Below are 14,870 nucleotides of genomic sequence, written 5' to 3'. Positions count from 1 at the left end.
TAAGTGCAGATTCAATCCCCGTAAGTAATGCATTGGCATCACTCATGAGTATTGAGCTTGAAAGTTACATGAAAAAAATGAAGCCAGTTTCTCTTAGTAGCAGACCCTTCAAATCAGTTACAACTGATAGAGATAAATCTTGCTGGACAAGGCATCGCACTGGGCTAGCTGTTAGACTTGTCCTTTGCTTCACGACTTGCTCAGAGTACAAGCTGACAATGGTGTGGCAAGGGCAGTGAGGCAGCTTGGATCTTAGTGAATGGCAGGACCAACAGTTTATCTCCTTCATCAATGAGATTTAAGGATTGAGAAACAGAAGAATAACAGAGGGGGTGTGGATTAGAGTCAAATCAGGTACAAAAAAGAAATTAAGAGAAAGACTGAAAGCAAAATTAACAAAAAATTTAAAAATTTACTACATGTAGGAATAAGACTCTGTTTTAAATTGTTCCCTTCATTAACAATTATTACATAGTTAAGGTAGATATGCTATTAATTATAATCCCTAACTTTCTGAAGCAAGTTTAATGGAAGATTAACGTGCAAATCCAGCAACCTGTTAAACTAATGGGGAAGCTGAGGGTGAGATGCCGTTTGTATGAAGCAAACTGCGGAGCAATGTGAACTGAGCAACAAGTTCTGGAAATTCACAATTCACAGTGCATCTCTTAATCCCCTGAATTTGCTGGCCAATTTACGTATAGTGGCATGAGTCATGAACTCAAGTTATTATTCCAGGATTTGGCCCAAAGAATTTAAAAGTTAACTGCGCTGTTCCAGCATAAATCAATATTAGTACTGTTTTCTTACCAGTTTCCAAGGTTACATCCAGGTGTAAGTCAGGTTCCAAGGCACATATTCCAAATATATAGATGTTATCTGATTGCTTCAATTTTCTGTATGAAAGTCAATAATTTTTGAATCCCTCTCAATTATTCCGATCCAGCAAGCTTTGCCAAATTAGTCGAGGCGGTCTTTAAAGTGGCTGGATTTGTTCATTAAATTGAATTAGGAGAGGATAGCTGAACTATAGGAGACGATTCGGTCCATTGTGTCTGTAGCAACTCTTTGATAAATCAATCAAAATAAACCCCACTGCCCCATTCTCTCTCCATATCTCTGCATCAAACCCAAACTAATTGCATAGCCCACTCTCCCCTTAGCCCTGTATTAATCCCACTGCCCCACTCTCATCCCATATCCCTGGATCAATCCCAAACCAATCCCACTGCCCTGCACTCTCACCATAGCCTTGTATTTTCTTCTGCTTCAAAATATTTATCTAATTTTCCCTCAGAACAGTTCCTGCCTCAAGGGCTGATTACTATGATAGGGAGTCACAAAGCAATGGAAAGAAAAGGAAAAGGAAAAGAAAAAGAAAAAGGAAAAGGGAGGAAGAGAGAGAGAGAGAGAGAGAGAGAGAGAGAGAGAGAGAGAGAGAGAGGAGAGAGAGAGAGAGAGAGAGAGAGAGAGAGAGAGAGAGAAAGAAAGAAAGGAGGGAGAGAAAGAAAGAAAGGAGGGAGAAAGAAAGGGAAAGAGAGAAAGAAAAGAAAGAAAAGAAAGAGAGAAAAGAAAGAAAGAAAGAAAGGGGAGAAAGAGAGAGAGAGAGAAAGAAAGAAAGGAGAAAGAAAGGAGAAAGAAAGAAAGGAGAAAGAAAGAAAGGAGAAAGAAAGAAAGGAGACAGAAAGAGAGGAGACAGAAAGAGAGAAAGAAAGAAAAGAAAGAGAAAGAAAAGAAAGAGAAAGAAAAGAAAGAGAAAGAAAAGAAAGAGAAAGAAAAGAAAGAGAAAGAAAAGAAAGAGAAAGAAAAGAAAGAGAAAGAAAAGAAAGAGAAAGAAAGAAAGAGAAAGAAAGAAAGAGAAAGAAAGAAAGGAGAAAGAAAGAAAGGAGACAGAAAGAGAGAAAGAAAGAAAAGAAAGAGAAAGAAAAGAAAGAGAAAGAAAAGAAAGAGAAAGAAAAGAAAGAGAAAGAAAAGAAAGAGAAAGAAAAGAAAGAGAAAGAAAAGAAAGAGAAAGAAAAGAAAGAGAAAGAAAAGAAAGAGAAAGAAAAGAAAGAGAAAGAAAAGAAAGAGAAAGAAAAGAAAGAGAAAGAAAAGAAAGAGAAAGAAAGAGAAAGAAAGAGAAAGAAAGAGAAAGAAAGAGAAAGAAAGAAAGAGAAAGAAAGAGAAAGAAAGAGAGAAAGAAAGAAAGAAAGAAAGAAAGAGAGAAAGAAAGAAAGAGAGAAAGAAAGAAAGAAAGAAAGAAAGAAAGAAAGAAAGAAAGAAAGAAAGAAAGGAAGAAAGAAAGAAAGAAAGAAAGAAAGAAAGAAAGAAAGAAAGAAAGAAAGAAAGAAAGAAAGAAAGAAAGAAAGGAAAAGGAAGAAAGAAAAGAAAAGGAAAGGAAAGAAAGATGAATGAATGAATGAAAGAAACAAAGAGCTTTTTTTGAAGTGTAGACACTTAATTATGAGGAAACGTAACAGTTAATTTGTGCATAGCAAAGTCCTACAAACAGCAATGAGATAAATGACCAAAAAGATGTTTTAATGATACTGGTTGAACAATAAATTTTGGCCAGAACACCAGTAAAACTGCCCTGCTCTGAATAGTGCCGTGGGATTTTTTACATCACCTGACAGAGCAGCTGCATCCTCGGTTTAATGTCTCATCTGAAAAGCACCCACCACTCAGCAGAAATGGGTGGCAGAGTTAAAGCAGAGTTGCTGAACTTACCACCTATTGCTGCTGAGCTCCATTTTTCTAGGGCCTTGTGTTGGGCTCAGAAGCACCCATCCAATCAGGCCAGATCAAGCAGCGAGGACTCTCTTTTCAGCAAAACCTGGCAATACAACAGAGAAGGCCTGAGGGGAAAAGGCCAGGACTAACCCACCAGGCTCTGCAAAATAACATGCACATTTCCTGACCTCTCCCCACCCTGGAAAAGCCCAGTTGTTTCCCCAACTTTGCACTGGCCCAGAGGGGCGAACGTCAGCCAGGTATTTGTTTAGCGCCCATGGGTCGCTGGTAGAATGGTAATGAGGCCCCGTTGTTGGCACTATCCGCTGGTCTATAGTTAAAATCAATTTTAGCTTCTCCAACAATGCAGCATTTCCTCAGTACTGCCCCTACGCCAATACAGCATTCCCTCAAGTACTGATCCTCCAACAGTGCAGCACTCCCTCAGTACTTCTGCCTCAGTGATCAGAGTTGAATGCAAGATTCAAAGTGTGGCCTGGTTAGAGAACAATTGTTTTGGATTTGTATTATACAAATTGCAAAACATTCAGTTTGCTTTGATAATTGCTAATCTTCAACAACTATTAGACTTAAGTCCATCAGTGCTCTCAAATCTATCAGCCTTTGTCTCGCAAGTTCATCATCATTAAGGAAGTCCACCATTCTTCCCCTCAGAGAAAGGGAAAGAAAGCAGAGTGTAGGGGTGAACGGTTGCTTTTCAGACTGCAGTCAAGTTTACAATGGTGTTCCTCAGGGGCCAGAATTAAGCCCACTGCTCTTTTTCATATATATTAATGACTCAGACTTGAGTATACCGGGCATAATTTCAAAGTTTGCAGATGACACGAAACTTGGAAATGTCGTAAACAATGAGAATAGTAACAGACTTTAAGAAGATATAGACAGACTAGTGAAATGGGTTGACACATGGTGAATGTAATTTAATGCAGAGAAATGTAAAGTGATTAATTTTGATTGGAAGAATGAGGGAAGGCAATATGAACTCAATCATACAATTTTAATGGCAGTGCAGGAATAAAGATACCTGGGAGTTTACGTACACAAATCTTTGAATGTGGCAGGACAAATTGAGAAGACTGTTAAAAAAAATACAAGATCTTTGGCTTTATAAACAGGAGTATAAAATACAAAAGCAAGGAAGTTATATTAAATCTTTAGAAATCACTCCTCAAACCCCAGCTGGAGTATAGTAAGTAATTCTGGGACCACACTTTAGGAATGATGTCACAACTTCAGACAGTCTGTAGAGGAGATTTACTAGAACAGTGCCAGGTATGAAAGACTTCAGTTATGTGGACAGATGGGAGAAGCTGTGGTTCTCCTTGGAGCAATGTAGGTTAAGAAGAGATTTAGTAGAGGTGTTCGACATCATGAAGGGTTTTGACAGAATAAATAAGAAGAAACTGTTTCCAGAGGCAGAAGGGTTGGTAACCAGAGGACACAGATTTAAGGTGACTGGCAAAAAAAAAAATTAGAGGTGACATGAAGGGAAAAGAAATCATGCAGTACATTGTTATGATCTGGAATGTACTGCTTGAAATGGTGGTGGAAGCAGTTTCAATTGTAACTTTCAAAAGGGAATTAGATAAATAATTGAAGGGGAAAAATTTACAGAGCTGTGGGGAAAGAGCAAAGGAGTGGGACTAATTGGTTGGCTCTACCAAACAGCATGCAGCTACGATAGGCCAAATGGCCACCTTCTGTGCTGTATCATTCTATGATTCTTGTCAAATGTGATCATTTTCTAGTCATTGTCATCTAAGACTTCTGTTGTTAGAAATTTATCTGACTCTTATCAGTAGATGTGAGTTACCTCTCACTGCATCTCTAAAACACTGGAAAAGAAAGCAATCTCTTGCCAAATCTGTCTTTCACAACTTCTCTGAATCTTGCTTTCCAATTCTCTTATTTCTGATTAGGAGATCTAGTAACTGAACCAAAGAGAAAACAGACCGATCAGAGAGGGGTCCGGGAGATGAAATGATCGTGTTTGCCTCACTACTCTCATTACTACCTAGCCCTCATTAGAAGGAGGAGACCTTCATCTGTGACATCTGGACTGTATTTGAACTGAAATTTCAAATGAAAAAAGTCAGTGTTTTGCTGTCTGTGCTACTCCATCTTAATTTTCAGAGACACCTGACAACACAAAGTAACCCATCTATAGTCTAATAAGCTGTAGGCATGACTTGAGAAGGATCCCAAAGTGAAGACCAGACCTTCAGTACCTGGCTTTGTGTCCAGTGTCCTAAGTTTCATCAGTTTCTTCACTTTTATTTGTTTGGGTAAATCACCTGAAAAACAAAGTCACAATGAGAATGTATAAACTGGGATTGCTGGAGTTACACACTATGCTTCAGAGGGGACTCAAGAAACTATAAAATTTGGAGTTTGTGCTTAAATGAGGTTAGATGTTATATCAATAACAATAGATCACACACACACACAAAGGAACAGGACAAACTATTGCATATACAGAATAACAGTTGAAGCATAGCTCACATAGAATAACACAGGTGACACAAGGCAGTTACAAATTCTAGACACGTAACACCAGAACAGAGGAGGACAGCTCGAGTGATTTGAGGGCCAGAAGTGAATAATGTTACTGAGATGGAAGTGTGAGGTCTTTGTGATGGAGAGAATATGGGGTCAGAACCTCAGTTGAGAATACACAGGTTGTGAGCAGTCTGTTTCAGCCTGAGGCAGTGGCAGGGAAAGGAACAGAGCAGAGGCAAGTGTATGGAGCTTGTGGCAGGGTCCAAATATTAATGGGAGGAAAAAAAGCAGCTTATTCAAGACTGGATGACATTTTTAAAGATGTCGAAACAGAATAAGCTATTTTGTTAAACGTCCAATACACTGCAGGGAAAATTGAACTTCAGGCTCTCTTTGGGGCCTAACTTGCAGTGTTCACAGTCCAAGGCAGTATGAATCACAATTATTCTTCCATCCCACTATTTTAAAACCCAGATCTCAGTATCTCAGTTCAGTCTGAGAGTCTCTTAATTCAGAATTCTAATTTAGCTCCATGATGGACTTTAATCCATCACCTCGTCTTTTCATTGTTTTTTTTTAAAGGAATGGGTAGAAAATATTTTGAACAATAAGCTCTCAAATGTTACAGAAAGAAAACATCCACATTTAAATTGCAGCAAACAGAAAGTGATGTGCCATGTGCATGAAATAATCAAATATAAGCTTAAGTTTTGAGATGAGAAATCTGGAGTCCACACATGATGCAAGGGTGACCGGCCAAGCTTGATTTTCAGATATAAATTCTGCCCCCTCATTAGAATAGGCTTCCTGTACGTGGAATACTTACACAAGCAGCAAGACATAAATGCTGGTCATCTCGCAACAGGAGAATGGGGCCAGCCAACAGCTACAAAAGCGCTGCATCTGACTCTTAAAAGGTTACCGATTTGGGTCTGTTGTAGATATTTCCTTGATTAAACAGCTCCAGTTTAAGAGCTAATACCTGCATGATAGACAAATCGGCTTCCTTCTGTAAAGAAAGTTATATGAATATGTTTCTATATAACCACAGAACTACAGGTGTTTTCTTATACTAATTGCTACAGCAGTCCACAAACTGATCCACTGTCCTCCCTTTTACCCAGAGCCCTGCATCTTTTTCTGCCTCTAATGTTTATAATGACCACCTCCAGGCGCGTATCCATTGTCTCTCGAGATAAGGAGGCCCAAAAGAAAATGTTTATATAGATCTTCTGTTTTACCTACTCCTTGTAGAAAAGAATTCTATACTCTAACAACTCTCCATGTAAAGAATTTTTCCTAACCTCCTCCTCACTGTGATAACTTTGAATTGATGATCCCACATCACGAACACCCCGAACAAAACAAATTATCTTTCCCTATTCACCCCAGTAAAAACCTTCATAATTTTAAAAACCTCCATCAAATATCATCCGCATCAGTAGAAATAGCTAGGATCTCAAGTTTTTCTTCATAACTATATTCTGATATCCGACTTGCAATTCCTAAGTACGCTATCCTCATTACATAAGTAAACTTTTTTTTTCACTGAAGGGGCAATGATTTGATGTTGTCCCTGTGGAATTCCAGAAGGGAGTTAATAAGGAACGACACAAGAGATCATTAGCAAAAATGAAAGCACATGGAACTGAAGGTAACGTGATGGTCTGGGTTAGTAATTGGTCAGGATGAAGTTAAAGGGAACATAACTTTAAAATTAAACATAGGCCCTTCAGGATTGAAATCAGAAAGCACATTTTCACACAAAGGGTATGGAAATTGGAAATCTCTCCCCAAAAATCTGGGGGTGCTGGGAGGCAATTGGAATTTTTAAGACAGAAATTATTTTGTTAGGCAAGGGTATGAAGGGATATGGAGCTAAAGTGGGTAAAATGGAGTTAACATACAGATCAGCCATGATCTAACTGAATGGCAGAACAAGCTTGAGGGATCATTCCTGTGTTCTTATTGCTCAAGTGCCAAATACGGTGTTTGGAAAAGAATACTCTCTGTCTTTATCCGAAAGAGCAGTTTCTGTGTAGCTTTGTGAAGTACTTTGCAGTCTAATTCTTACAGTTTTGTAAGATTTTCTCCTGAGTGAATGGTGCAACAGGCTCGAGGGGCTAAATGGCATACTTCAGCTCCTAAGTTCTTACAAAATCAAGCAAAAAAAGTTTGACATTTAATCATCACATTACTTGCACATGATACCATAATGCAAAATTCTTCATCTCCCTAAAACAAGAAAAGATTTGCTGAAATAAAAACAAGAAATGCTGGAAATACTCAGCAGGTCTGGCAGCATCTATGGAGAGAAAAGCAGAGTTAACATTTCAGGTCAGTGACTTTTCATCAGATTTGCTGAACCCTTTTTCATGAACACAGTACTGTGCACATACTTGTGTCCTCTAACAGCAAGTTATGCTCATCACTCTTTCCTTACCTGACATTCTGACTTCTCCAATACGAATAATATGTGGCCAGTGCTGGAACGTTTTAATGAAGAAAGGATTGGTCACTCCCAGGATAACATTTGGCCTAGTCAAAATATATCACAATACCCAAATCAGTACAGAGTCCAAGGAGCAATGAAAACAGCCCACTCTAGGTACAGTGCTCTGGGATTGATGCTATTGGGACACACACATGTTACAACATCAAGTTACAAACTTATAAAGGGTTAATATTAACATGTCAGGAAATACCTTAAATAGTACTGGTATTTGTGAAGGCACAGAATCCCATTTCCACATTATTTTCTCCCTCACATGCACAAACACAGTGGAGGGAGCACCAATAACAACTTGTATTTGTACAACCAACTCCAAGACTTCTATCTATCATCATTGAGCCAGCTACTAGAAGATGTATGATGATGGTTTATTGATAGATCTTCTTCCAATTTTCCTTCCATCTTCCTACTACTTCCAGGAAGCATTTGACTCTCACTTTCCTCAGATCACATACAGCACCCAACTACCCCTTGAATGATATCAGAATTTCTAACTCCACTCCATTCCAGGTACTAATCCCTCACTAAGAAATACTTTCTAAAATCAGTTCTGATTTTATATTTCACCAGCTTGTACGTATGTTCTCTTGTCCTGCCGTCATGGTTTAACTTGAAATATTGCTGCTGATAAACTTCTCCTAATCCATTAAGCATCTTGCATACCAGTATAACTTTCCTCATAGTTCAGTCTTTGACATTATATTGGCCTAATGGGCCCTGTTCTGCCCAATTTAAGTGTTTGAATGCTCATCGTGCATTTTAATGACCAGAATTAAATGCACTATTCAGGATGTACCTTTAACTTAGCAATATATAACTTCAGTGTGACAGCTTTAGACTTGGGGCCTATTTTGGGGAAAAGGCTGAAAACAGGCGCTAAGTGGGCATCATGCTAATAAGGCACACCTGTTAAAGTCTGGTTTTCGCCACAATTTTGGGGCTAATTGATGATAACCATGATTTAAGTTTCCCTGGAGGTGCTAAAATGGACACCTGCACATTTAGCACTCGAGCGTTCATCAGAAGCAATTTTGTTGGAGTGGTATATGAAGCCTCCACACACATACTTCCACTGAAGGCATGTAGTGCACTGGCTGACTAACACCAGCATGTATCAGGATGGCTCAGGGATGGAGGGTGCACATATTGGTGCACATATTCTCAGACGCTGCACTGGAGGTCCTCGTGGAGGATGTACAGAGGAGGATGTCCAGTACCTGCAGTGGGGGAAGGAAGCCAAGGAGGCAAATAATGCGGTGGAAGCGGGAGGAGATCGCCGAGAAGGTCCCAGCCAGGAGCACTGCCTCCAGGATATGGTTTCAGTTCTGAAAAAAAATCCCCACCTCAGACTGCATTATCTCAGCATGGGCTTCAGCAGTCTAGAACACTTGGCTGACAGTCAAAAGCAGGGACAATGGTGGAGTGGCAGGGGAGGTGGCAGGGAAGGTAGCAGGAATACTGCCGTTCAGACAGAGGCTAGTAGCTTACTGCTCTATGGTTCGCATGCCACTACCTCAGGACAACTGTTCAGGTAGCCCAGTGATCTCCTGAAGGACAGATCTTTGGGCAGCTCTGCAAGCTCTTTTCAACCTTGGAGTCCACAGCCACCATGGCAGCTTCTATTGTAGCGCCATGCCATAGACGATACTAGTAGTGCAATGGATCCCCATGATCAATCACTCCTTTTCTCCTGATGACTCCTTTAAGATCTCCAATCGGGTACAGTAGCACAGCACTCACTCTCTTTAAGTAAAGTCCTCAGAATTTCTGGAATAAATGTTGGAGTGTTAGTGAAGTCTTGGCAAAGTCCCCCAGGAGGTCTCCAGATGTGCATCAAAAGTCCTCTTCAAACACAGTGTAGTCAGCCAATCTCCAGTGGTAAGTGAACAGTGAAAGCTAAGCATGGTTTTAAATAGCACTGGCAATCCTCACTAACATCTTTACTCCTACTCAGCTGGTCACCGTCAGCAGAGATCATTAATTGAAGAACTAACATGCAAAGTGGCGGCACAGTGGCGCAGTGGTTAGCACTACAGCCTCACAGCTCCAGGGACCCGGGTTCGATTCCGGGTACTGCCTGTGTGGAGTTTGCAAGTTCTCCCTGTGTCTGCGTGGGTTTTCTCCGGGTGCTCCGGTTTCCTCCCACAAGCCAAAAGACTTGCAGGTTGATAGGTAAATTGGCCATTATAAATTGTCACTAGTATAGGTAGGTGGTAGGGAAATATAGGGACAGGTGGGGATGTTTGGTAGGAATGTGGGATTAGTGTAGGATTAGTATAAATGGGTGGTTGATGTTCGGCACAGACTCGGTGGGCCGAAGGGCCTGTTTCAGTGCTGTATCTCTAATCTAATCTAATCATCTTCTAATGAATGTTAGACTGTCCCAGCAGTCAATAAACACCTCACACACATAGTACTCCCTGGTCCTGAGTGCTCACCAGGGATTGTGTGGTGTATCTTTCTTTCCTTCTTTCTGATTGTGAACATGGAAATAAACGCACACGGAAATCAGCATTTTAAACAGAAAGCTGCCATGGCAAAATATTGCCCATACTCAGATGGTTGAGTTGCAGGAATCTAGACAGAAGTTACTTTGAGTCAAGTAAGACAACCCACCAATATTAGGGGGTGGGGAAGGAGCTGTTGGAAATGGTACTGCCTGTTCATTATTTTGTTTTATTATATTGATCAAAGTCAATATCAACATGCTCATTTGCTCTCTGAAAAATAAAATAGCTTCATGCTTCTGCTTGCTAAAATACAAACAGCTAGACTACTGACAGCTTGGAGAAGTGACACGAGGGCAATTACCCCACTTCATCTGACCACTACATTTGATCTCAACTCCCCAGGTGCAATGCCATGGAACATTGATCATGGCGTCTTTGTATAGGATCTTCAGTCCCTATATACATTTAAATTTTTATTACCGATCTATTCATGGGTACGATTCCAGTTGGAATTTACAAAACCTAGGTTGATATTCCAGCAGAATACTGAAGGAGTAGTATGGCACTGTCAAAGTGGCGGCACTGGGGAAGCGCTGGACTGCTGGAGTTCCGACGCTGGGGGAGAACTGCACTGCCAGAGTGGCAGCACTGGAGGAGTTGCCATGTTTTGGAGGAAATGTTAAAGCGAGGCCCTGTCTGCACTCTCTGATACTTAAAAATCCCATGACACGGATCATAGAACAGCATAGGAGTTTTCCTCGGAATCTTTGCCATTATTTGTCAACCAACATCACTAAAAACAGATGATCTGGTCATTTATCTTATGGCTGTTTGTGGAACCTTACTGTGTGAAAATTTGAAGCTGAGTTTTCTACATTACAACAGTGACTATGCTTCACAAAACCTCATTGGCTGTAACCCACTTTGGGACATTCCTGGTTCGTGAAAGATGCTACAGAAATGCAGGTCTGTCTTTCTTTTGTCTCATAACTTTAAGTTGATGCTTTATTTTCTACTTGTTTTATACTTATAAAGTTTCAAAAAAATAAACTGTTATAAAAGTTTACAAGTGTTATCATCCTCTTCCTAACCATCATGTAGCCCTGACTGAATTTCTTTCAATGCTACAGATCAGCTAACTGGGAGTAGGATGGGATCTTGCATGTTCCCATTTGCTCTAACTTGCACAAAAAGAAAAAAGACTTGCATTTATATAGCGCCTTTCACAACCACCAGACATCCCAAAGCACTTTACAACCAATTAAATTCTTTTAAAGTGCAGTGTTACAAAAGGTTTTATTTTTGTGCTAAAATCTTAAAATTCTATGTGTTTTAAAAAAATTGAAAAAGGATTTTCAGTGGACATGGACACCTGAAAATAGCTGAAATTTTTGGATGTTGACTTTGTATACAAGAATAGGAAAGCAAGCAGTTTCAAGGAATCCAGCCAGGGGTTTTGACCTCCTCAGAGCAACACTTTGAATGACAGGGGAGATACTGTGTCTGGTCATGTGATCGGCTCAGGAAGGTTTACTTTCACTTTGGATCCTTCTTTAAAAAAAAAGTGAGTTGGACAAGGAGTAGGTATTTGAAACTTAGAGCTGACCTGCCTGGAGACTAGAGAAAAAGACTTCTCTCTGTAAAGGAAACCTGCAGCTCTTGAAAAGAAATCCTGTATTTGAAAGGTGGCAAATTTCCATTGCCTCCTGTCTCTGAAGAATTTCTGCATCCAGTGTGGTTCCTGTTGTCTCCTGTGTTTTGGGAAATCCTGGAACCTGAAGAAAGCTTCTACTGCTATACTTCTTCTAAGCAGACCTGTTGCTACACCCCTACTGAAAGACCTACGTGATGCCTGCTGTACCATCACAGACCTTACATCGACCTCACCTGGAGAGACTTCGAGTGGCATCTGACTATTTGACTCTGGGACACCTCACCCAACTGAAGAATTTCCTACTAGAATGTGACAACCTGAATTATTTTATTATTCCTTTTATTCATATGAAACAGCTGTAAACCAGAATCACTTTTTTCCTGGTTAACTGTTTTTTTTGAATGTATGTGTATGCATGAGGGCTAGGGAAATAAGGAGCTTTTCATATATATATATTTATCTCATTTGTGGTTGTCATTTTTTTTTCTAATAAATAGTTAATATTGTTGTTATTTAAAGAAACCTGGTTGGTAAGCTTTATTCTGGGGGACAAATAGAGTCTAATTGGCTATTCTTCAGTAGGTGGGAAAAATTTATCGATACACTGTGACCCATGGAGAGGTGGGACTGAATTAACAGTGCATTTCTCCCGCCTTGGTCATAACAGTAGTCACCACTGTAATGTAGGAAATGCGAAAGCCAATTTGCACATAGATAGCAAAATTGCACAAACAGGAATGTGATAATGACTAGATAATCTGTTTTAGTGATGCTGATTGAGCGGTAAATATTGGCTAGGACACCAAGCATAACTCTCCAGCTCTTCTTCGAAATAGTACCATGTCGACCTAACAGAGCAAACGAGGCCTTGATTTAATGTCTCATCCAAAAGGCGACACCTCTAACAATGCAGCACTTCCTCAGAACTGCACTGGAGTGTCAACCTAGATTTCTGTACTCAAGTCCTGTATTGTGACTTGAACCCACAACCTGCTGCCTCAGAAGCAAGAACGCTACCAACTGAGCCACAGCTGATACGTAGGGAAGAAGCATCAATCTGTCTTGCTCCTGAGCACTGTATCTGGCATGTTACCACGCTTAGGAGCAGAGCAGCGAAGTTACAGCAGATGGGAAGTTTCACTTCGATGTGCAAACTACCAGACTCCATCTCACCACTTCAATAAACAAAGATAAAAAAAATTCTATGATATTTTAACTTACGGGGCCTGCGTTCGTGTTGTGTACTCTTTAAATTCAGCGTCATGAATGGTGAAGTAAGGCCGATAGTCACAGCAGTATCTCAGGGGTGCAATACAACTACAATAAAGAACACATAGACTGACAACAAATCTGGGTATCGTGCTCAGATCTACAAATGCTGTGTGAAAGGTGGTATGGACAGATTCCCCAAAACAAAGCCCTTAAACATATGAAATGGAAAGTATTGCTGAACAAATGAGCCATGCTGTCAAAGCTTTTCGATTTGCACTCATCAGGTCAGATGCAAGAATGCCAAATTTCAAAGGGAGCAACAATTTATACTGCATGAGAAAAGGTTGCTGATTGGTTGAGGCGTTGCCATGGTGAATGCACCAAGGAACTATTGTCCCCCACGCTTTTGTTTAATTCAAAAATGTGCAACGCCTGGACACGTTCCTTTTTCCTGCAGAGGACAGACCCCCTGCATATCAATATATGTAGCTTCTAACAAGCATAAGTGAGCTACATTGAGAGTCCGACTGATTAAATTGGTTGTTAGTGTAATTCTTACACTCGGGATTGTTCAGTAAGTGCCGGTCAATCATGGAATCACATTTAACATTAGAAATTGTGTCCTGAGTTTTGCAAGCACGGGCTGGTTGAGTAAAGTCACTACTCTGCCTACTGCAAACAGCCAAAGGGAGATACTGTTTGATACAATCCGCCAGTCATTGGAACGTATGGCCTACATACCTGGCGTCGCACCGGAACTGGAATTTATATACCACATACGTAGGCTTTGTTTGCTAGAAGCTACATATATTCATACACAGGGATCTGTCCTCTGCAGGCAAAAGGAACTTGTCGAGGCATTGCATCATTTTTGAATTAAACAAAAGCATGGGGGACAATAGTTCCCTGGTGCGTTCTCCATGGCAATGCCTCGACTAGAGTCGACTTGCGAACCAATCAGCACCCTTTTATCATGCAGTATAAATTGTTGTTCCCTTTGAAATTTGGCATTCTTGCATCTGCCCTGATGAGTGGAAGACAAAAAGCTTCGACAGCATGTCTCTTTTTTTCAGTATTACTCAAATTCTATACTACCAACCGACTAAATAGAAAGTAGTTAACACAGAAACATTAAACCTCCACTTGCTCATTACACTCTACTTACCTGGTAAGTAGAATTACCTGAAGGTAAAATAAAAATTAAATGTATTGTCCCAGATAACCAGCAATCCAATTAGCTATTTTCTAATATCTCACAAAGCACAAAGAAGAATTTCATATAATTTGCATAACAAATGTTTTGACTGCACTCTAACAAAGCAATCAGGTTCTGGAGCATCCATTTTACATTCTATCAATATACAAAATATCCGAGTAAACTGGTGTAATTTGAGATGGTCAGGTACTTAGACAAATGCTGCCAGTTAATGGGAGAAGCTGTAGTTGTTTTCATTAGAACGGAGGAGGTAAAAGGGAGATTTAATACAGGTGTTCAAAATCATGAAGGGTTTTGATAGAGCAAATAAGATCCTGTTCCAGTGGCAGAGGTCAGTAACCAGAGGACACAAATTTAAGGTAACTGTGAAAAAAACCAGAGAAGACATGAGCACAATTTTTTTTTTTTTTTTAAACAGGTGATTTGTTAAGATCTGGAATGCATTGTCAGAAAGGATGATGAAGGCAGATTCAATAATAATTTTCAAAAGCAAACTGGATAAATATTTGAAGGGAAAAAATTTGCAGTGCTATGTAGAAAGCGAGGAAATGGGATCAATTTGAAAACTCAGTGCACGCAAGATGGACTGAATGG

At 40.0% G+C, this 14,870-nt stretch overlaps 1 protein-coding gene across 4 annotated transcripts in view; it reads right to left on the bottom strand.

The window, feature by feature from the left end:
* dennd6b (DENN/MADD domain containing 6B) overlaps positions 1-14,870 on the bottom strand; it is a 131,080-nt gene that overhangs the window by 43,617 nt on the left and 72,593 nt on the right. For 2 of the 4 annotated variants that reach the window (XM_068059294.1, XM_068059296.1), the window contains 3 exons: positions 13,070-13,165; positions 7,676-7,770; positions 4,953-5,027 (listed from right to left, as the gene is read on the bottom strand). In XM_068059294.1, coding sequence (XP_067915395.1) covers positions 4,953-5,027; positions 7,676-7,770; positions 13,070-13,165 — 266 coding nt within the window. The remainder of the gene's footprint in view (positions 1-4,952; positions 5,028-7,675; positions 7,771-13,069; positions 13,166-14,870) is intronic. The other 2 variants (XM_068059295.1, XM_068059297.1) reach the window with 1 other exon arrangement.

The sequence above is a fragment of the Heterodontus francisci genome, chromosome 27, assembly GCF_036365525.1.
Source record: "Heterodontus francisci isolate sHetFra1 chromosome 27, sHetFra1.hap1, whole genome shotgun sequence".
In the NCBI taxonomy this organism is placed as follows: domain Eukaryota; kingdom Metazoa; phylum Chordata; class Chondrichthyes; order Heterodontiformes; family Heterodontidae; genus Heterodontus; species Heterodontus francisci.
The sequence above is the reverse complement of the archived record's forward strand: the minus strand, read 5'-3'. Positions and strand labels throughout refer to the sequence as shown.